The 22263-nt window shown below is 47.2% G+C and overlaps 1 protein-coding gene across 4 annotated transcripts in view; it reads left to right on the top strand.

Moving 5' to 3' along the window:
* The window catches only part of PIGU (phosphatidylinositol glycan anchor biosynthesis class U), a 125230-nt gene that overhangs the window by 75014 nt on the left and 27953 nt on the right, over positions 1-22263 (top strand). For 2 of the 4 annotated variants that reach the window (XM_082669482.1, XM_082669481.1), the window contains exons 8-11: positions 4542-4696; positions 6318-6461; positions 9205-9329; positions 16012-16154. In XM_082669482.1, coding sequence (XP_082525608.1) covers positions 4542-4696; positions 6318-6461; positions 9205-9329; positions 16012-16154 — 567 coding nt within the window. The remainder of the gene's footprint in view (positions 1-4541; positions 4697-6317; positions 6462-9204; positions 9330-16011; positions 16155-22263) is intronic. The other 2 variants (XM_082669484.1, XM_082669483.1) reach the window with 1 other exon arrangement.

Here is a 22263-nt window from a genome sequence, read left to right as displayed (position 1 = left end):
TTCCTTGTCTCTTGTAACATTCTTTATTTTAAAGTTTATTTTGTCTGATATGAGTATTGCTACTCCAGATTTCTTTTGATTTCCATTTGCATGCAATATCTTTTTCCATCCCCTCACTTTCAGTCTGTATGTGTCCCTAGGTCTGAAGTGGGTCTCTTATAGACAGCATATATATAGGTCTTGTTTTTGTATCCATTCAGCAAGCCTGTGTCTTTTGCTTGGAGCATTTAATCCATTCACGTTTAAGGTAATTATCGATATGTACGTCCCTATATCCATTTTCTTAATTGTTTTGGGTTTGTTTTTGTAGGTCCTTTTCTTCTCTTGTGTCTCCAACTTAGAGAAGTTCCTTTAGCATTTGTTGTAAGCTGGTTTGGTGGTGCTGAATTCTCTTCGGTTTTGCTTGTCTGTAACGCTTTTGACCTCTCCATCGAATCTGAATAAGATCCTTGCTGGGTAGAGTAATCTTGGTTGTAGGTTCTTCCCTTTCATCACTTTAAATATATCATGCCACTCCCTTCTGGCTTGTAGAATTTCTGCTGAGAAATCAGCTGTTAACCTTATGGGAGTTCCCTTGTATGTTATTTGTCGTTTTCGTTTTCCCTTGCTGCTTTCAATAATTTTTCTTTGTCTTTAATTTTTGCCAATTTGATTACTATGTGTCTCGGCATGTTTCTTCTTGTTTTTATCCTGTATGGGACTCGCTGCGCTTCCTGGACTTGGGTGGCTATTTCGTTTCTGATGTTAGGGAAATTTTCGACTATAATCTCTTCAAATATTTTCTCTGGTCCTTTCTCTCTCTCTTCTCCTTCTGGGACCCCTATAATGCAAATGTTGTTGCATTTAATGTTGTCCCAGAGGTCTCTTAGGCTGTCTTCATTTCTTTTCATTCTGTTTTCTTTATTCTGTTCCGCAGCAGTGAATTCCACCATTCTGTCTTCCAGGTCACTTATCCGTTCTTCTGCCTCAGTTATTCTGCTATTGATTCCTTCTAGTGTAGTTTTCATTTCAGTTATTGTATTGTTCATCTCTGTTTGTTTGTTCTTTAATTCTTCTAGGTCTTTGTTAAACGTTTCTTGCATCTTCTCGATCTTTGCCTCCATTCTTTTTCCGAGGTCCTGGATCATCTTCACTATCATTTTTCTGAATTCTTTTTCTGGAAGGTTGCCTATCTCCACTTCATTTAGTTGTTTTTCTGGGGTGTTATCTTGTTCCTTCATCTGGTACATAGCCCTCTGCCTTTTCATCTTCTCTATCTTTCTGTGAATGTGGTTTTTGTTCCACAGGCTGCAGGACTGTAGTTCTTCTTGCTTCTGCTGTCTGCCCTCTGGTGGATGAGGCTATCTAAGAGGCTTGTGCAGGTTTCCTGGTGGGAGGGACTGGTGGTGGGTAGAGCTGGGTGTTGCTCTGGTGGGCGGAGCTCAGTAAAACTTTAATCTGCTTGACTGCTGATGGGTGGGACTGGGTTCCCTCCCTGTTTGTTGTTTGGCCTGAGGTAACCCAACACTGGAGCCTCCCTGGGCTCTTTGGTAGGGCTAATGGCAGACTCTGGGAGGGCTCACGCCAAGGAGTACTTCCCAGAACTTCTGCTGCCAGTGTTCTTGTCACCACGGTGAGCCACAGCCACCCCCCGCCTCTGCAGGAGACCCTCCAACACCAGCAGGTAGGTGTGGTTCAGTCTCTCCTGGGGTCACTGCTCCTTCCCTCCTGGGTCCCGATGTGCACACTACTTTGTGTGTGCCCTCCAAGAGTGGAGTCTCTGTTTCCCCCAGTCCTGTTGAAGTCCTGCAATCAAATCCCACTAGCCTTCAAAGTCTGATTCTCTAGGAATTCCTTCTCCCATTGCCAGACCCCCAGGTGGGGAAGCCTGACTTGGGGCTCAGAACCTTCACTACAGTGGGTGGGCTTCTGTGCTATAAGTGTTCTCCAGTCTGTGAGTCACCCACCCAGCAGTTATGGGATTTGGTTTTGCTGTGATTGCGCCCCTCCTACCATCTCATTGTGGCTTCTCCTTTGTCTTTGGATGTGGGGTATCTTTTTTGGTATTCCAGTGTCTCCCTGTCAATGATTGTCCAGCAGCTAGTTGTGATTCTGGTGTTCTCGCAAGAGGGAGTGAGAGCACGTCCTTCTACTCCGCCATCTTGGTTCAGGCTAGCCTATTTCTAACTTTTGATTTAAAGTGAGAAGTATGCAACACTTCCTTTGATTTGAACACTTAGAGGCCACTGTAGGGTTATTAGTTGGCCTAATTTTAATATTGTTATGTCTCAGGGAATCGGGAGGCCTGAGGAGAGGGAGAGAGACAGGGGAACAGTGGGTCAATGGAGCAGTCAGAGCACACACATTTTATCAATTGTTCCCTGTCTTGTATGGATGCAGTTCATGGTTTACCAAGGCAATTACAATAGTAACATCAAAGATCACTGATCACGGGTCACCATAACAATAATAATGAAAAAGTTTGAAATATTGCAAGAATTACCAAAATGTGACACAGAGATATGAAGTGATCAAATGCTTTTGGAAAAATTGTGCCCTTAGGGTTGCCACAAACCTCCAGTTTGTGAAAAACACAGTATCTGTGAAGTACAATAAAGCAAAGTGCAGTAAAATGAGGTGTGCCTGTGTTATAACTTTGTTTTCTGTTTCCACAGATTCTACTCTTACTTTTATTATTTCCTTCCTTTTTTTGAAGTGTATTCTGTTCTTTTTCTAATATCTTAAAAAGGATGTTTATTTATTTTCAGCCTTCCATTCAAATATGGTTAATATGGTTGTATGTTTCCCTCAGAGTACTGTTTTATCTGTATTACCTGAATAGTGATATAAGGTATTTTCATAACCATTAATTTCTTTCTTTTTTTTTGGCTGTGCTGCGTTGCTTGCGGGATCTTAGTTCCCCAATCAGGGATCAAACCCAGGCCCCCAGCAGTGGAATCACGGAGTCCTAACCACTGGACTGCCAGGGAATTCTCTTATAACCATTAATTTCTTTTTTTTAATAACTTTTTTTAAAATTTATTTTTGGCTGCTTTGGGCCTTCATTGCTGTGCATGGGTTTTCTCCGGTTGTGGTGAGCAGGGGCTACTCTTTGTTGCAGTGTGCAGGCTTCTCATTGCGGTGGCCTCTCCTGTTGCAGAGCACGGGCTCCTGGCACGCAGGCCTCAGTAGTTGCAGCACACGGGCTCAGCAGTTGTGGCTTACGGGCTCTAGAGTGCAGGCTCAGTAGTTGTGGTGCACGGGCTTAGTTGCTCCACGGCATGTGGGATCTTCCCTGACCAGGGCTCAAACCCGTGTCCCCTGCATTGGCAGGAGGACTCCCAACCACTGCGCCACCAGGGAAGTCCCAGCCATTAATTTCTAACATCAAAGCTATCTGTTATCATTCCTTCTTTGACTCCTGAGTTATTTGCAAAAGTGTTTAACACTTTCCTAATGTATTTATAGGTTATCTTTTTATTAAAGATTTTGAGAAATTTCATTATGGTCAGAGCATGAGGTCTCTATGATACAGATTCCTTAAAGTCTGTTGATATTGCTTTATGGCCTGATTCAGGTATGTGGTCAGTTTTTATAAATCCCCCAAAATGTTTTAAATGAATGTGAATCCTCCAGGTACACTGTTTTATAAGTGTATTTGTCTTTTTATATTATATAAATTTGTTTATTTTGTTATTTTATTTTATTTATTGTTTTTGGCTGAGTTGGGTCTTCATTGCTGTGCGCGGGCTTTTCTCTGGTTGCAGCGAATGGGGGCTACTCTTCGTTGCAGTACGTGGCCTTCTCATTGTGATGGATTCTCTTGTTGCAGAGCAGGGCTCTAGGTGAGTGGGCTTCAGTAGCTGTGGCACAGGGGCTCAGTAGTTGTGGCTCGTGGGCTCTAGAGCACAGGCTCAGTAGTTGTGACACACGGGCTCCATAGTTATGGCTCACAGGCTCTAGAGCACAGGCTCAGTAGTTTTGGCGCACAGGCTTAGTTGCTCCGCAGCATGTGGGATCTTCCCGGACCAGGGATCAAACCCATGTCCCCGGCATTGGCAGGCGGATTCTTAACCACTGCGCCACCAGGGAAGCCCGAGTGTATTTGTTTTTTAAGATCTTTTGTGAATAAATTCATGAAGTGTGTTATTCATATTTCTACTTCATTACTGATTTTTGTCTATTAGATCTACTAGTTATCCACTGATGATGGATTTGTGTATTTTTTCCTTTGTAGCTCTGTCCAAGTTTGTTTTATATACCTTGAGACTATGTTATTAGGTACCTGCAAGTTTAGAGCTGTAATATCTTTCTGATGAACGTTTTATCATGATAGAACATCTTTATCTCTGCATTACGTTTTACATTAAAGTCTATTTTATCTGCTAACAATAACCAAACTAATTTTCTTTTGGTTAGTGTTTACCTAGCATATATTTTCAATCCTTTGATTTTCACCTATTCTGTGTCCTGTGTTTTCCAGGAGGGATCTTGAAGTTTAGTCTGATAACTGCTGTTTGTCCTTGAGATCCTTAAATGTACCATTCTGCCTTCTCTCCCAGCGGCAATACATACCCGTGAAAGTGAAGAGCAAAGCCTTCTGGATCTTCTCTTGGGAGTATGCTACGATGTACTTGGGAAGCCTGGTGGTAATTGTTTGCCTCTCCTTCTTCCTTCTCAGTTCCTGGGATTTCATCCCTGCAGTCTATGGCTTCATGTAAGTAATGACCTCATTAGAAAACCTCTGGAAGCTAATTTAGTTTTCACAGCTCCACCTGGAATCAGAGGGCAAGCAAGCACAGGCAGCATCTAGAGCAGTGGTCCTCAAACTTTAGTGTGCATCAGAATCACCTGCAGGGCTTCAACACCCAGATTGCTGGTCTCCACCTCCAGAGGTTCTGATTAAGTAAGTCTGGAGTAGGGACCCCAGAATTTGCATTTCTAATAAATTTTCAGGTGATGCTGTTGCTGCCAGTCCAGGGAACACTCTTTGAGGACCACTGGTTTGATCTAGTGCGATTAAAGAACACTCTCTGGGAACATCCAAAGCAACTACCAGCCTCTGACTGGGAGGTTTTGATTCAATCCGAAACAGTAATGGATGTATTCCTCTATTGCAAGAGGGTCTCCAGCAGTTTTAAAATAAAGCCAATAAAATATGTCAGACTTTTAGAGAAAATCAAAAAGGGTTTGCAGGATGAATTCTGCAGGCATTTCCACATATTCTGTCTGTGATATGCTGAGGAAGGTAACTGCCCAAGCCTGAAGGAACTCACAGCTCAGTAGGTGATAGACACTTAAACCTGCCAGGGTGGGAAAGGGATCTGTGGCAGGCTCCCCTTTGGGATTCTGGGCTGCTTATTTGTGTTAAATCCTGGCTGAGCCTAACAATGACTTAGTAACCTTCAGCTTTTCATGCTCTGCCTCAGATAAGAGTCTATAACGCCGATGAATAACTTTTCCTAGTTTTCTGCTGGTCCACAGATTGTGTTCTTTACCTCATTTCACAGAAAAGGAAATGTAGTTACAGCAGGAAGCAAAGACTTGCCCTGGGTGGAGGCCTTCGTCAGAGAAATCTGACCATGAACTATTGCCTCTCTCTCCCTTTCCATGCTTCACTTGTTGTACTTTTAAAATTGTGAATTGACATCATTTTCAACCCCTTATATATTTTTTAATGTAATGTAAAATTTTTAGAACGGCCAGAATTGCAGCCAATCTTTATCTGATATAACCAGACAAAAAGTTTTCCAGTTAAACCCTTATTTCTCAAACAAGGTCTGGGATCCTAGCCAGAACCTGGCAGTGGTTCCTCGGGCCCCTAGACGTCTCACTGCAGTGTCAGGCACTCAGTCTTCTGGCTCCTGCTGTGGGCATGTGGAACAAGAATGGGCAGGAACAGGATCTTTGACCTTGTCTTCCAGACAAGTCTTTAGAATGCTCAAAATAGGTATTGTTTATTTCAAACCCATTCCTCTTTTGCTACAGTGCTGGGCATCTCCTGGTTTTGAGCACATATATCTTGGGCAGTAAAAGAGGGGCTGGTCTTTTGATTTCTAGCACGAATCCCTGCCTTGTCTCAGCTCTTTGATGCATGCCAGAGTTTGGTTCAGGCAATATTTTTTATGGGTTATTATTCTCTGTGTCTCTGCCCCTTGTTTTTGTTAATTACGTATATCCCGGTTGCCTGGAGAGCCCCTCACATCCTGATCTCTCTGGAGACAAAGTCATCCTTGACTGCCCAGCAGCGACCAAAGCCTTCAGGAGAAAACCAGGTCAAAGCAGATCATTCATAACTTCTCTGTGTTTTTTCTCTCCCTTTTTTATCTTTATTCCAGACTTTCCGTTCCAGATCTTACTCCAAACATTGGCCTCTTCTGGTACTTCTTTGCAGAGATGTTTGAGCACTTCAGCCTCTTCTTCGTATGTGTGTTTCAGATCAACGTCTTCTTCTACACCATCCCCTTAGCCATAAAGCTAAAGTAAGTGGTTGGACCTGCTGGTTTTTTGTCCACAGAGTCATTTGTAGCTTTACAGGTGCCCTTCAAACTGGGAACATCTGCTATCAGGTTTGTGCCATTTTTGCCCAGGGAACCCTGCCCTCAGTCGCTTCAGTGGCTTGGCTGCACGCAGCAATAGAATCTCACGTGAGTACAGGGTGCAGAGACAGTGCTTTGGAGCCCTATATTTCCCCTGGCCTCAGTTTGGGGGACTTGAACCCACATTGCTGCTGAGCCCAGTCACTGTTCTAAACAAGAGCAGTGTTGGGGTGTGGAAGGTATCCTTGGAAAAAGTGGATCTTTTTGGGTGTTCATCAGCATCCCAGTGACAGTTTGCTCAAAGGGACTCAGGATGTATTAGTCGGGAGGCTGGCTACCTGCAGCTCTGTTTAATCATCTGATCAGTTTCCCTCAAAAGGGTTGCCTATAAAGCTCTCTTCTGCAGTGTAAGAGGGCTAACATGTGTTGTCCATCCCACCTTTCTAGGCTTTTTGACAATATTCATGCCTAACCCTTCCAGCAACTCTTGGAGGTAGGCATTATGTTATTATCACTTCCATTTTATAGTTGAGGAAATTGCCGTTCAGAGAGGTGGAACAATTTTCCCAGGGTCACGCAGTCAGTAAGCATGGAGCAGGGATTCAGACCCAGGTTTGCTTGGCTCCAGAATCTATGCTCAGTCCCCTGCACCATGCCAGGCTCCTGAGAGAGATCACTTATAGTAGGTCCCAGAAATGGTTCTATTATCCTAGCTTCAGAGAAGGGAAAACAGGCACCAACAGGCATAGATATGCCTGTGTGGTCCAGGGAGGCTGGAAGAGTTTGATTTAGATTTTAAGAGCTTGAGTTCTCTGCTCAAACCTTCCTGCCATTCTCCATGGCCAGTGAACCAATGCACATGGTTCCTAGTCTATAAAAGCTCAGAGTCGATGTTTCCTTCCCATGACATAGCCTTGGCCTGGTATCTGACAGAAAACCATTCTTCCTTGGCCCGGCAGGCTCCAGAATCCTGGCAGCCTTACTCAGCCAAGCTCTCCAGCTGTCTGTGGTCCACATTTCCTGCCCTTGTTCTGGTCAGGCCCAGCCACTGGGCTGAGAGAAGCAGGGAGCCCAGAGCACCTTTCCTCACTCTGTGTAGCCAGCTCTCCAGCAGCTTCTGTTGTTGGCACGTGAAAGGCCACAGACAGCTCCTGGGTAGACAGTAGCACCACCATCTTGTGACACCCTCCCCTCCACCCAACCCTGGCCAGGACCTCAGAGTTGTGGGGACAGAAGATATGAAGATACCTGACCTCCTCTGCAGCTGCCCTCCTGTGCCTGGATATGAAGTTCCACTCTGGCCCCTGCAGTGCCAGCTTTGTGAGAACAGGCCCTCCAGGGCGCCTCTCCCCAGGCACTGTTGCAGGGGGTTCTGGTCTCCATGTTTTTTGGCACTACATTGTCATTAGCTTTTTCATAGGAATGGTGCAGCTGTTACCAGCTACCTAAGAAACCCAGAGCCAGTGACTTGGATTAGCTTTAGGAAGATGCTCACTGAGGTAGCTGGACCCTTCCTAGAGGCTACAGGACTGCGTGACTTTGCCAAGCTGAGTTTCTGAGTCATTTGCTATATAGTGTTTGGGTGTGTACACGTTTGTCTCCACATCTCAGATTTACACCCATTGAGTCACCCTGACCTTTGACCTGCAAGAGGAGAATGCCATGCCATTAACCTGAAGAAAACCTTCATGAGCTGGATATCCAGGTCCTGTGCGGAAGTAGGCCACGTGCATGTTGTTTAGGTGTAGCTGAGCAGGGTGCACAGCTCGCTTCTTCCTGTTGGCTTCCCTTCAGCACTTGGTCAGTTCTCGGAGGAGCACAGGAGATTGAGTTCTGTCTCATCCTCCTTGATCAGAGCTGTGATCCTGCTGGGCACTCAGGAGAATAGCACTGGTGGTGCTTAGGGGTTCTAGAGACAAACAGCTCCATCACTTACAGACTCTCTTATCTTCTCTGAACCTGATTTCCTCAGCTGCAAATGTGGTGACAGCATTGCCTATCTAGAGGGGTAGTTGAGGTATAGTGAGGATCACATGTAATGATGCAAGAAAAGGGCCTAGCACAGAACTTTGCACAAGTGAGGGTTCAGGAAATGGTAGGCAGTGTTACTAGTTTAAGGTAACAAGAACTCCAATTCCAGCCCTTAAGAGCGAAAAGCTGCATGCAGCTGTCAGTTCTCTTTCTGGAAAGAAGCTCATCATAGCTAAAGATCTGTAGTCCCCACTGACCCTGTTGTCAGAGAAACAAAGCATCAGCAAGGAGGCACCTCCTGCCCTGGGTGCAGTGTTAGAGGGGCCTCTGGCATGGGTGGCTGCCTGATAACTCTGACAAGCAGTCATTTAAGCCCAGTAATAAAGGGCGCTGACTTCATGTGTTCTCTTCCTCGGCGGCTCCTGGCAGAAGGCCCAGAGCTGGCAGGGGTGGGGCTTGATTGAAACATCTCTGTGGGCTCTTTCTCTAGTGTTTGCTGGGCTCTTCTCACCACCTCTGGGCATCTCTGGGTCCCCGCAGTTTTCTGCTCTGCTGCTTGGCCCGGCCCCGTGTCTTGTGGGTAGTAGAGCCAATGCCTCCATGAAGTCCCCTGGAGAGTATTTTTGGGTTTCAGGGATGGGGTCAGGAGTCTCTGGGCTGGGCCTGGTCCCTGACCGATCTTCCTCTCTCTGTCTGTCTGCCCTGTCTTACCCAGGGAGCACCCTATCTTCTTCATGTTCATCCAGATTGCCATCATCTCCATCTTCAAGTCCTACCCGACAGTGGGGGATGTGGCCCTCTACATGGCCTTCTTCCCTGTGTGGAACCATCTCTACAGATGTGAGTACTCCCACCTCTCACCCCCTGGTGGCAGATTTGTGTCACCTAGCCCCGGATGAAAACAGCCAGGGAAAAAGGAATTGATAGGCATTTGCTGGGCATCTGCTGTGCTGGCAGCACCAAGACAGAGACAGTGACATGAGGCACAATATCTGCCTCCTAGATGCTATGGACTAGTGATAATAATACTAGCATTTATTGAGTGCTGTGTACCTGGTCACTGTGATTCTAAGGGTGTTACTTGCATTAGCTCATTTTATCTTCACACCAGACTTTGAGGAAAGTATCCCCATTTGCAGAAGAAAAAACTGAGGTACAGAAAGGTAGAGCCACTTGTTCAAGGTCACATGACTGGTAAGTGGTATAGAACGGCTGGCATTGGAATCCAGATGTGTGATCCTCCAGCCAGCACTGTCCACTAGGGCTTTCTGTGATGATAGAAATGCCCTATGTCTGCACAGTCCAACAGAGTAACCACTAGTGTGACTGAGAAACGGAACTTTTAATTTAAATTAAATTTACGAAGCCACACATGGCTAGTGGCTATCGTGTTGGACAGTGTGGCACTAGGCCTTGGCTTACCCTTTCCCAGTGCTGCACTGAAAGGTCCATAGAAGACAGATGGGGAATACTAGACTTCCGACCTGCCGTGAAGACCCCTTTAAGCTCTAACCATCCCTTCCTCAGAAGACGGCCTAGCAGTGATCTGGTTGTGCTTTCTAGTATTTCCTAGTGTTTCCCTGAGTCGGGCTCTTTGCCCTCTGTGTGGGTTCTTTTCAGTGTTTGTGGGCTCCCTGAGGGTAGGCTCATGACTCACTTGCCTCTGTGTCCCCAGCACCCAGGATTAAACCTGACACACAGAACAGCTCAACAAATGTTTGTGGATGGGTTTTTTTTATATATATATAATTTTTATTGGAGTATAGTTGATTTACAATATTGTGTTAGTTTCAGTTGTACAGCAAAGTGAATCATTTATATATATATCCACTCTTTTTTTTAAGATTCTTTTCCCATATAGGCCATTACAGAGTATTGAGTAGAGTTCCCTGTGCTATACAGTAGGTCCTTATTAGTTATCAGGTTTTTTTTTTTTTTTTTTTTTTTTTGCGGTACGTGGGCCTCTCACTGGTGTGGCCTCTCCCATTGCGGAGCACAGGCTCCGGACGCGCAGGCTCAGCGGCCACGGCTCACGGGCCCAGCCGCTCCGTGGCATGTGGCATCTTCCCGGACCGGGGCACGAACCTGTGTCCCCTGCATCGGCAGGCGGACTCTCAACCACTGAGCCACCAGGGAAGCCCTGTGGATGGGTTTTTTAAACCTCCCTAATAAAGAGGCAGTGCCAGTGACCCAACACCCCTTGATTCTCTAAAACAGGAAGGGAGCTGTTGAACTTTCCTTGCACAGCAAAGTATCAGGAATGAACTCGGGGAGGGTAGGCTTCAGAGGCAGTGAGTCTTTGTTGTTGTTTTGGGGCTGCTGGGTGTCAACCAGGAAGTGAAACTGACCAGCTGCTAGAAAGAAACCTGTCTGTAGGAGTTGGCCTCTGAGCACAGGTAAACAGGTGAGTGGGCAGGACAAGCCAGGCTGCTCCTCCAGGTGACGCCTGGTGGGGCAGTGACCAGATGACCAGAATGGAAGCAGGAAGTAGCATCTTCTGTCTGTGGCATCCTCATTGCACAGACAAGAATCACCCGGTCCAGTGGGCTCAGAGTCAGCTTGGCAAGTCACAAGAGCACAAGACATGTGAACATACCCCAGTTTGTGACAGGGTGGGTCTTGGGGATGTTGATTCTCTTTCCCCCAAGACAGAGTCCTTTTTAGCTGTCTCTCCCACACAGGGCATCTGCGCCCGGTAAGATCTTTCATCCCATATTGCTGAACACAGTCTGGAGCCAGACCACCTTGAGTCTGCATCCTGGCTTTCCCATTACTAGCAAGTTATTTAACCTTTCTGAGCCTCCCGTTATTTCATCTGTCAGATAGAGGGAATATCTTTCATGAGTGTTTTAAGTTTGAGAAAAAATAAATGTAAATAGCATCACATTTATTATTAGTAGTAATAATTACACAGAGGGGTCTGCTGCATAGTTTCATCATCAAAGCTTCAGGCTCAGTAGTCAGTCATTCAGAGTCACTGAAGTAAACATATGTTTCAAAACTTGAAATGAACTATTTTATGCCCTCTGGGATGATGAGGCACAAAAAAATAAGGTTGGGGTTTCTGGAAACCTGGATGAGCTAGTAGATGCTGTTGCTGGCTGGCTGGGCAAGTTCAGCTTGTCTGAAAGTCCTGCAGAGAGGGTTGGCTGCCACCCCTGGAGGTGCAGCTCCTGCAGCAGAGAATATTCAGGCTTGGTGTGTCTGTTTGGGGCATGACAGCTGTGAGTCATTACATTCATGTGGGAGCATCTTCAGCCTGGTCCTGTGGACATGTGAGTGGAGATTTTATGAAGTCTTTACGCCTAGGTTGAATATATTCAGACTTTTAATGTGGTTAAGAATTCAGTTTAAACATGAGTTACCAGTGCCAGCATGCCTGCTCGCACATTCACCATTTTATTTTCCTGTCCTGCTCAATGGGGAGAAGAGGCACGTGGGCCCTTCCCTGAGTGCAGGTCCCAGATACCGGGACTCTGTGGTGCTTGGGGCCAGGATGAATCATACAGACACAGAATTGCGGTGTTAGGGAACAGCCTGCTGGCAGAACCTGTGCCAGCCTGCAGTGGTCCAGCTCAAAGAGCCAGTTACCAAAGGGATGGATTTTGTGAGTGTGTATGTTTTGTTTTTATTAAACTATTGTATAAAGATAAAAGAATATTGATTTAAAAATACTCATTGGGGCTTCCCTGGTGGCGCAGTGGTTGAGAGTCCGCCTGCCGATGCAGGGGACACGGGTTCGTGCCCCAGTCTGGGAAGATCCCACATGCTGCGGAGCGGCTGGGCCTGTGAGCCATGGCCACTGAGCCTGCGCGTCCGGAGCCTCTGCTCCGCAACGGGAGAGGCCACAACAGTGAGAGGCCTGTGTACCGCAAACAAACAAACAAAAAATTAATTATAAAATGTAATAATACAATAAATTCCCATGTACCCAGCACCTAGTTTAAGAAAAGAAACATCACCACGTCCTTTGAAGTCCCTAAATCCCCTCTGTGCCCCTCTCAGTGACACGGATTCTTTCAGTGGAATTTTATTTCTGAATGCCTGAGGCTCAGAGAGGGAAAGTGACTTGCCTGAAGTTTCAGTTTGTCAGTGGTGGAGCGACAGATCCGATGAAGTCACCCAGTGAACTTGGGGAATCTGATTCCATCTGGCCTAGCACGTCTGATGAAGGGTGAACCGTTGCATCTCATCAGGCCCTGGACATCTCTGACATCTCCGACACCTCCTGGTGCCTGGAACAAGCCGTCCTGTGCCCCAGGTCCCTGGCTCCATCTGCTCTGGCATATACCTGTAATCCTCTGGCCTGTCATCCAGCAAGAGTGAGTAGCAGCTCCCCAGTCCTGCAAAGGTCACCACAGGCCAGAAGCCAACTGGATGCTGGTGACAGTTCCTCCAGGCACATGGGAATGTATCTTCGCAGCTTTGTGTGATTGCACCCAGGAGCTGCATGTGAACCTCTCTCAGTCTCTGCACTTGGTCACCTTCTTGTCACCTGGTCTGAAATCCAGAGTGGCTAGAGGCATGGAACAAAGACCTACCCTGCACTATCAGGCCACAGGAGTTTTATATTAGGAATAGTGTATATTCTTTTCAGCAAAATAATTTCCAGGGGATCAAAAAGAACCACTGAGAAATGTAAATAGTGATGTTGGAGTGGAGGAATGTTAAATAGATCTGTTCTTTCTTGAGGTTGTAACACTATTTAATAATAATAACAATAATAATAATTCTCAGTGCACACATCCCTTTTCCCAGACCTCTGTTTCTGGGAGCAAGGACAAGGCTTCTGACAGGTCTCAGAAAGGCTTGAGTCAGGGCTTTCACCTCTCAGCTTTGAAAACCCAGAATTGTGGAAATTTCAGATCAGAAAAGAGGACCTTGCAAGCCCTCCAAGCCATGTTTCCAAATTGTAGGATTTCACGGACCACTAACATTTCAAAAAATTCTGGTGACAGAGTTGCCAACTTTTTATTTTTCTGAAGACATGAGAACAGTCAACTACTAGCCATTCATCCCCATTTCATAAAAGAAAATACTTTTCAACAACAGCAACAGGCAACAAGACACCTATCATTTCTTAAGAAAGAATGAAGCTTAAGTTGAAAACATTCAGCTTTAACAAGAACTCTGAACTACCTTCTCCTTACTCTCACTGTGACGCTGACCAGTGAAGTCTCTGTTGCAGACCATTATGGGCCTCTTATTTGGCAAAGGTCTGCAGCTGTAATCTAGTGGTTCACAGCCTTGGCTGCATATTGGAATCACCAGGGAAGCTTTTAGAAACCAATATGGGGTACTTCCCTGGTGGCACAGTGGTTAAGAATCCGCCTGCCATTGCAGGGGACTCGGGTTCGATCCCTGGTCCGGGAAGATCCCACATGCTGCGGAGCAGCTAAACCCATGCACCGCAACTACTGAGCCCGCGTGCCATAACTACTAAAGCCCACGAGACTAGAGCCTGTACTCTGCAACAAGAGAAGCCGCTGCAATGAGAAGCTCGTGCACTACAACGAAGAGGGCCCCCTGCTCGCTGCAACTTGAGAAAGCCCGCACTCAGCAACAAAGAACCAAGGCAACCAAAAATAAATTAAAAAATTAAAAAACCAATATGGATGCCTGGGCCCCACCCCTATAGACTCTGATGTACTTAGTCTGGGTGAGGCTCCCCAGGTTAGTTCATTTTACAACCAGAATTGAGAACCTTGTCTGTAATCCAGTCCCCTTTCCAATGCATGTACCCCGAGTTTAGCATTTCAACCAAGTCATTGTACAACTGAGACAAGAGGCCTTAAGGATCGGGGGTTTCCCCATCTCTTAAATATCCCAAAACTCTGACTTGGGAGAAGGGATTTCCTGAAGGTCAGGATCAGAGAGGGGAAGGGAACTTCCATTCACTAAGTGCCTGCCGGGAACCAGACCTAAGGTTTTTTTTTATAAGTGGTAATTTTTTAAAAAATATATTATTTTAATTAATTAATTTTAAATAATATTTATTATTTTATTTAAAAATATAATAAAGTGTAAAGAAAGAAACAATAATAGTATATAATCCTATTGTCAGATATCCCCTAGTGAATTAAAAGGAAAAAAAAAGTACAGTGTGATAGGCAGAATAATGTCCCCTCCTTGCCCCCCACAAAGATATCCGTCTCATAATCCCCAGAACCTGTGACTATATCACCTTACATGACAAAAGGGCCTTCAGATGGGGAGATTATCCTGGGTTATCCAGGTGGGCCCAGTGTAATCACAAGGGCCTTTAAGAGTGGAAGATGTAGAGGCAGTGGGTATATGGGAAATCTTTACCTTCTGCTCAGTTTTGCTGTGAACCTAAAACTGCTCTAAAAACTGAAGTCCAAAAAAAAAAAAGTGGAAGAGGGAGGCAAAGGAGGAGGCCATAGTGATACAACGTGAGAAGGACTTAATCCGACATTGCTGGTTGAAGATGGAGGGAGTCATGAGCCACGAATGCAGGCAGCTCCTACATGCTGCACAGGCAAGCAAGTGGACTCTCCCCTAGAGCCACCAGAGTCTGTGGACTTCTGACCTCCCAAAATGTAAGATAATAAGTTATATTGTTTAAGCCACTAAGTTTGTGGTAATTTGTTACCATAGCAATGGAAAACACACAGTAATACATCTGTGCCAGCTTTTCCACACAACTTGTTTAGTTCATGGAACACTCCCATGAAGTAGGCATTTTAGCCCTATTTTAGAGATGGGGAAGCTGAGACTCTGAGAAACTTGGTGGCAGAGCAGGAATTTTCACCAAAGTCTCTCTGAAGCCGAGGCTGTGCCCCACTATCAGGCTGCCTTCCCCCAGCGGAACTCAGCCTGCCTGCCCACGGACCACCCTGTGTAGCAGGTCCTCCCTGGAGCGTTAGGGGGAGCTTCTCCCTGGAGGGATTCCGCATTCCTTCCGGGGGTAGAGGGTGAGCTTAGAGAGGGAGGGTGTCAAAAAGAGACTTTTAAATCGTCTAAGGAAGAGTGAGGGCCATTTGAAGAGCAGGGCAGGAGACTTAAGACGTGAATTGAGGAGAACGGAAAATGTATTCCTAAGACCCAGGGCTGTGGCACCATAGAGATACCGAGAGGTTCATGCTGCCATTTCCATCCATGATTCACTGGTCAGATAGCACCCTGCTTGGGGACAGGAGAGGAGCTACTCTTGGACACCCCGGGATTGGGGGTTAGAGGGCAGTGTCTTGCTGAAGTGCCTCCTTGTGGTGCCCAGAGGCATTCACAGCGTGAGCCCACAGTGGGAGGTAGAGTCCAAATCTAGGACCTCTCGCCAGCTCTGGGTGTGAGGAACCATTGCCACGGGTCTGAGGTCTGTCTGCGTCTTGGCGCCCTGGCACCTCTGAGTTTGTGTGTGTTGGGGAGGGGATGGCGGGGGGTTCTGCCTTTGAGCTACACCAAGCTCTTCGTGGGCCACTCTGTCCTGCAGGGCCATCACTGCAAGGAAAGGGCCCCAGCGGGAGTCAGCCCTGGGCTAACTGACCATCGTCTGTCTTTGCAGTCCTGCGAAACGTATTCGTCCTCGCCTGCATCATCATCATCTGCTCCCTCCTCTTCCCTGTCCTGTGGCACCTCTGGATTTATGCAGGAAGTGCCAACTCCAATTTCTTTTATGCCATCACACTGACCTTCAACGTTGGGCAGGTAAGAGTCAAGGGCAGCACAGGGACAGGGATTCATTTTGTAGCCTCAGACATTCGACCTGGGCCCTGGGTTCTGCCAAATAGGGTTTTGGAACGAGAATGAGGTCCCATAGAGAAGGTAGGTCAGTAAGAGCAGCAGGGGAAGCTGAATTTGGCTAAAGTTTGTTGCGTTGAATTCTCAGAGCAAGCCTGTGAGACAGTGTTATCCGTATTTTACAAATGGGAACCAAGGCTCACAGAGGTTGTCGATTGTCCAAGGTCATTGGAGGAGGCAAGAACCAAGTTCAGAAGAAGACTCAGTTCCTGAGGCCACCCTCTTTCTGTGATCGCCTGAGCTGCGCGGCCCCTGGAGTGGCTGCAGTGTGCGAGGGCTGGGGGGGGGGGGGGGACAGGCAAAGGGGAGGAGAGACTTTCCAGACTTCACAGCAGCGGGAGCAAAGGCAGAGAGATGAGGAATAGTTTGGTCCAGCTGCTGGGCGCGTCTGGAGCAGAAACTGTGCAGCTGGGAGTAGCAGGAGAGGAGGCTGAGCGGGTCCCAGAATGAGAAGTACCAGCAAGGAGCTCCGACCTTCCTCTGGTCCAGGGAGAGCCTCTCCCTTGGGGCCATAGAACAGTGGTTCTCAGCATCAGAATCACAGGGGGTAGCTTGTTAAAAAATGTGGATTCTGTTAATATGTTTTAAATCCTGTGCTTATGTTACGACTGTCACAATCACGTGGCTTTGTTAAAAAAAAAAAAGCAGATTCCCTGATCCTGCTCCCAGACGCGATGATTGGAATTTGTGTTTTTAACAAGCTCTCCAGAGATGCTGTTGCAGGTGGTTTAGCAAACTTCCCTGAAGTCCCCTCATCCACTGTGCTGCGTTCCCTCATGTCCGCTCTGTCCTAATTGTTGAGTCAAGTTCTTACGAGAATCACTTGTACCGTTTACCATTTCAATTGTCATTGGCACAGCCTGGCATTTCCTGTGCATAATGGACGGGATGGGAAGCAAGGCTCGCCTGAAAGACCAGTGATGCCAGTGAATAATCCCCAGGGAGATGCTTGCCTCCAAGGTTAGCTGCTGGGAAAGAAGAAGGGAGTTAGGGCTCTTGCAGTGACTGATGGGTCTGGTATTTCCTGCATGGACATTTCTGGACAACTAATGTCCAGTCCTGCTATTTATCTTGGTTTGTGTACAGCAGAAAGAAAGATGGAGGAGGGCCCTGTAGCCTGGATAGGACCAGGCCAGGGGGTCTGTTCTGCTGTCACACACACAGGTTACTGATGGCGGATGCTCAGCCCTTCCTACCTGTGTCCACGCAAACAGAAATCTGCAGGGTGCAACTTAGTACCTTGAATAAATCCAAAAGGTTGTTCTGGCTCTTCTGTCTTGCTGAAATCCCCTTACTTTTCCTTTGAAAGTGATGACTGGCATGTGAGGGCATTGGGCCTACCCTGGGCCTCTGGGGAGCTTGGCGAGCTCCACTGAAATAGTCCACACAGCTTGCTGTCAGGTCATGAGTGTTGAGTGTGGGTCAGGAGTACAAGTTGCAGTGATTATGAAGTATCCATGGAACTTGCCAGATAACAGCTTTTTCCCTAGGGCTGGCTTTATGAGAAAAGGCTCTCTGAAATTGGCATGGGAGATGTTTGCACGTTGTCAGGTGCCATCAAAGGCAGGAGAAAAAAAAAAGGCAGGAGAAACTGAATTGTTGGAAAAAGGGGGATGGGGATGGGGGTGGGTACAGAGGCCAAGTAGATGGAGGGTTTTAGTGACTGAGCTACAGAGAAAAACCAGGTTGATCTCTTGGCATTGTCCTTTATCTTTTTCAAAAATCTCTTTTAAATGTATTTTTAATCATACAAATAACACATGAATTCATTATTGCCAGGGAAAAGAAGTCAAACAAAATAGAAGCATATGGAATGAAAAGTAAAGATTCGCCTGGGTGCCATCCCTTTCCACCCTAGGGCAGATGTGATCGTTAGAATCAGTTTGGTCTGTGTCTTTGCAGACTTCCTCTGTGCGTTTACAGACAGCTGAGTCCATAAGCAAACACAAAGACATCCCACTCTAAGTACTGTTCTTTGACTTGCTGTTTTTCACTTAATGATCTCACCTTGAGATCATGTTTTTTAACAGCTCTGTGATATCCCTCCTGTGGGAGGATGTCCTATGATTTTTACGACTGGGTAGGCCACTACTGATAGACATTGAGGTTGCTTCTGGTGATTTCACTATTATAAACGGAAGAGCCCTGCATATCCCTCCACATACTCTTGTATACACATGCCAGTATTTTCTCAGATAGATTCCAGGTGGTGGGATTTGCTGGGTCAGAGGGCATAAGCATTGTACCTTTTGGCAGATTTTGCCAAGTTGCCCTTCAGACAGGTCATACCAGCCTCCAGACCTCCCGGCAGCAGGCCAGGTGTGTATAAGCTGGAAGTTTGTTCAGACATCCAGCACACCTGTGTCGTCGGCCTGCTCGGGTCCGGCTTTGTGCTCTGAGCCAGAGACAATTCTGTTGGGTCAAATGCTTTCTGGGACTGCTGGCTTTGGGCTTTGCTGCTGCTGCTGCCAGATCACTGAAGGGGTATATCAGAGAGGGGCACTTACTCACCAAGGCAGTCACTCGAGTCACATCCTCGTCCTGGAGCATTAACTGAGCTAGAAGAGCACCCCTCATCATGAGGGTTATACTACCCTAGCCCTGCGGCCTGTTGGGAGCCACAGAGAGCAAATAGACATTTAGGATTTTAGTTAAATGTCACCTCCCCAGAGAGACCTTCTTTGGGGTTTCCCCACCCCACGGCCTCTTTCTTGGCCTCCTGTTTGTTTCCTTCACAGTACTTACCTGATCTGCAACCCCACGTCATTTACCTGCTTCTCTCTCTGCCTCTCCCACTAGCCTGTGAGCTTCACGAAGGCAGAGATCCACCTCTCCTACCCACTGCAGGGTCCCCAACCACCTGATCAGTGCTTGGCACAGAGCAGTTGTTTAGCAAATATTTGTGGAATGAACCAAAGAGAGCCAGGGAGAACATCATGTGATGAATGTGCAGAGTGTAACCGCTGGAGGAACCCAGAGGCAACAAGATCACCTTCCCTGTTGAGTGGTCAGAGAAAGCCATAGGGATGAGGAATAGGGGCTGAGCCTTCCAGACTCAGAGAGGGGGAGGGGGAGAGGGGGGGAGATGGGCAGGATGGGGGCCAAGTCACCCCTACTGGATAATGTCAAGGGATGGCAGCTCTGTCCCCAACCTTTCTCTCACTTCTGCCAGAACCTGGTCTCTTTGGCCAGTGAAGCCCCTGCATGTCATCCACAGCCCAATCCAGCTCAGCTTCCATCTAACCTACAGTCATTGCTTCCGGTGAGATGTGTGGCATTCAGAGTGTGTCCTCAGTCCCACAACCTGCTCTTCTCAGCTCTTCTAGCTGCAGCGGTGCCTTTTAGTCACCTGGTCCTTATTCTCCCCTCCCTGGACAAGACAGATCAGAGCTGTCCTGGGAATCAGATGAGTACAGATTTTTAGCAGGCGTTCAGAGTCAGGCCCATCATTGCTGCGTCCGCAGCTGAATGTAGAGAACATCTCGGCCTGGAGATTTTATGTCCTGCTCTGTTTGAGTCAGTCAGTTCTGTGCTTCATAATAGAAAAAATCATCAGTAATTATTAATGACAGTGGCAGGTAAACCAGTGACTTAGGCCCCATCCTTCCTCTGGGGCCATTAAATATTTTTCAGCTTGTGGCACAGATCATTTGCTAATTATAATTGTGCCTGAGAGTCAGTAACCAGGAAATGACAACAGTAAACCACCCATAGATGCATAGGGTGTGTGTGTCTCACACGTACATGTGAGAGAGAGAAGGAGAAGGAGGGATTAGATGGATTGGTTGACTGCGGTCCCCCCGCACTCAGTCACTGCGTGACCTTCAGCAAGTGACTGAACCTCTCAGGGTTGCAGGTGATAACCCCACCTCTCAGGGGGGTAAGAGGATTTGTATGTTGACACATGTTGACATGGGAAGTAGCTTGAGCAATGTGCTCGTCAAATACCCAGAGCAAATTCCTAAGGAAACATTCAGACCTGGAAACCAAGGGAAGGAGAACAATCCTCATCTCTTTTTTTTTTTTTAAACCCTTTTCTTCTGCAGGTCAGAGACCAGCAGAAAGATGATGGTCATGTAGGATTAGATGTAAACAAAAAGGAATGTTTAAAATTTAGCTTTATTAAGAGTAAGGTAAAATGTTCCACTTACCCTAATTCAAGTTAAAAATAGGTAACATAGGGCTTTCCTGGTGGCGCAGTGGTTGAGAGTCCGCCTGGCGATGCAGGGGACACGGGTTCGTGCCCCGGTCCGGGAAGATCCCACATGCCACGGAGCGGCTGGGCCCGTGAGCCATGGCCGCTGAGCCTGCGTGTCCGGAGCCTGTGCTCCACAACGGGAGAGGCCACAACAGTGAGAGACCCGCGTACCGCAAAAAAAAAACAACAAAATAATAACAGGTAACATAAGGAAATCTTTCCCTAAACTTATAATTAATAGTGGCCCATGTTTTAAGAACGCTTACTAGGGACCAGGCCCATGTGATCCCTTTAGTCTTTTGGATCATGTGCTTGTCCAGCCTTCTGGACCTTTCTTTGTGTGTTGACATGACCTTGTCTGTTCATGGAGGAGGAGTTTTATCTGTGTGTGTGTTTTATTGTTGGCAGCATGATGAAAGTATGACTTTTTTTCCTTTTAATGAAACGTCTTCATGATCTCTCCTTGTTTGAACATGAGAGGAAGCTCCTTCCTGTTTCAGTCCTGCATGTGCGGACTCACCATGCCTGATGTAGCTACTCCCCTACTGACAGCCCTTCAAGCTGTTTTCCTTTTTTATTATGATGAAGAATTGACTTAATCCTCATAACAGCCCTCTGAGGGAGGCACTGCTATTATCATCTCAGATGCGAATGAAGCAGCTGAGGCTGGGAAGTCATGCAGTTGCGGAGCAGTGTGTTTATTGATACCCTGTTTCTTGTGCCCTCTCAGTAGACTGTGGGTTCCACTGGGGCAGCCCCCAGGCCTGTCTTGTTCACGACTGTATCCCCAACACCCAGAAGAAAGGAATGACCAGAAACCACAATTTCTAACCAATGATCTCACACAAAATTGCACATACACCCTGACCTCCCAGTTCCAGTCTCTGCGTTGGTCAGAGCTGGGCCTGTGGCAGGTCCTCCTGCTGGATTCCTGGGGAGTCAGAGCCAGAACCCCCTTCCCCTCTCATCCAGGCCCCAAGAGCCCCACTCCTGCTCATGTCTGCATCCAAAACAGACTCCCTGGTGGCTCCCCTCTGCCCTTCCCAGCAGGGCCTGGATCGCTGCACAAGCTGCTGCCACCTCACTCCCGACCCCGTCCTTGTGGTGCAGACCCATAGATACTGGGCTGGCCCTGCTTTGGCTGTTCTGCCCTGAGGTCTTGGCACCAAGCCTCTGGCACGTTGGGCCCCGCTCAGGACTTGCTCATTCACTCCAGCACAAGGGAAACCGCAGTCCTGTCTCCTGGAATTACGTTTCCATTAGCCTGGTGTGTCACTATTGGGAAGGGACCGGTGAGGAAATGTGTGGGGACGTGTTGGGCAGATCGCTAGTGATTCAGTGGCGTGGAGCACGCATTTGTGGACAGACGGGCTAATTTCAGGTTCATCCCCGTGGGTTGTGTATGGCCCTAGCTGGAAGATTTGTTCCTCCTGACATGAGGTGCCAGTGGCCCAGGCTGGAACCCTCGTCCTCATCCAGCTGGATGTGCATGTTTGCTTTTCTTTTCTTAGCTGGTGGCATTTTGTCGAGGTCTTAGTTCATTCCTTTGTCCCTCCCGTCCTCAGACTTTTAGCTCAGCACTCAGCATCCCAAGCTTGTCTCTCCCAGGCCCTTCCCCACTCCCTCTCCTACCCCCACAGCAAGACTGATGTGAAAAGCCCGAGCTAAACACAGGGGGTCAAGGCCAGCAGGAAGGCCTGGGCTTCAGTGGCCCAAACTCCACAGTGACTCTCAGCCCCATCCCTGCCCAGCTCACTGGATCTCAGGCGAGTCACATAACTCCTTGGACCTAATTTATGGATTTGCAAATATTGGGTT

The sequence above is a fragment of the Grampus griseus genome, assembly GCF_964374135.1.
Source record: "Grampus griseus genome assembly, chromosome: 14".
Taxonomy (NCBI): domain Eukaryota; kingdom Metazoa; phylum Chordata; class Mammalia; order Artiodactyla; family Delphinidae; genus Grampus; species Grampus griseus.
This window is presented reverse-complemented; position numbering and strand designations above follow the sequence as displayed.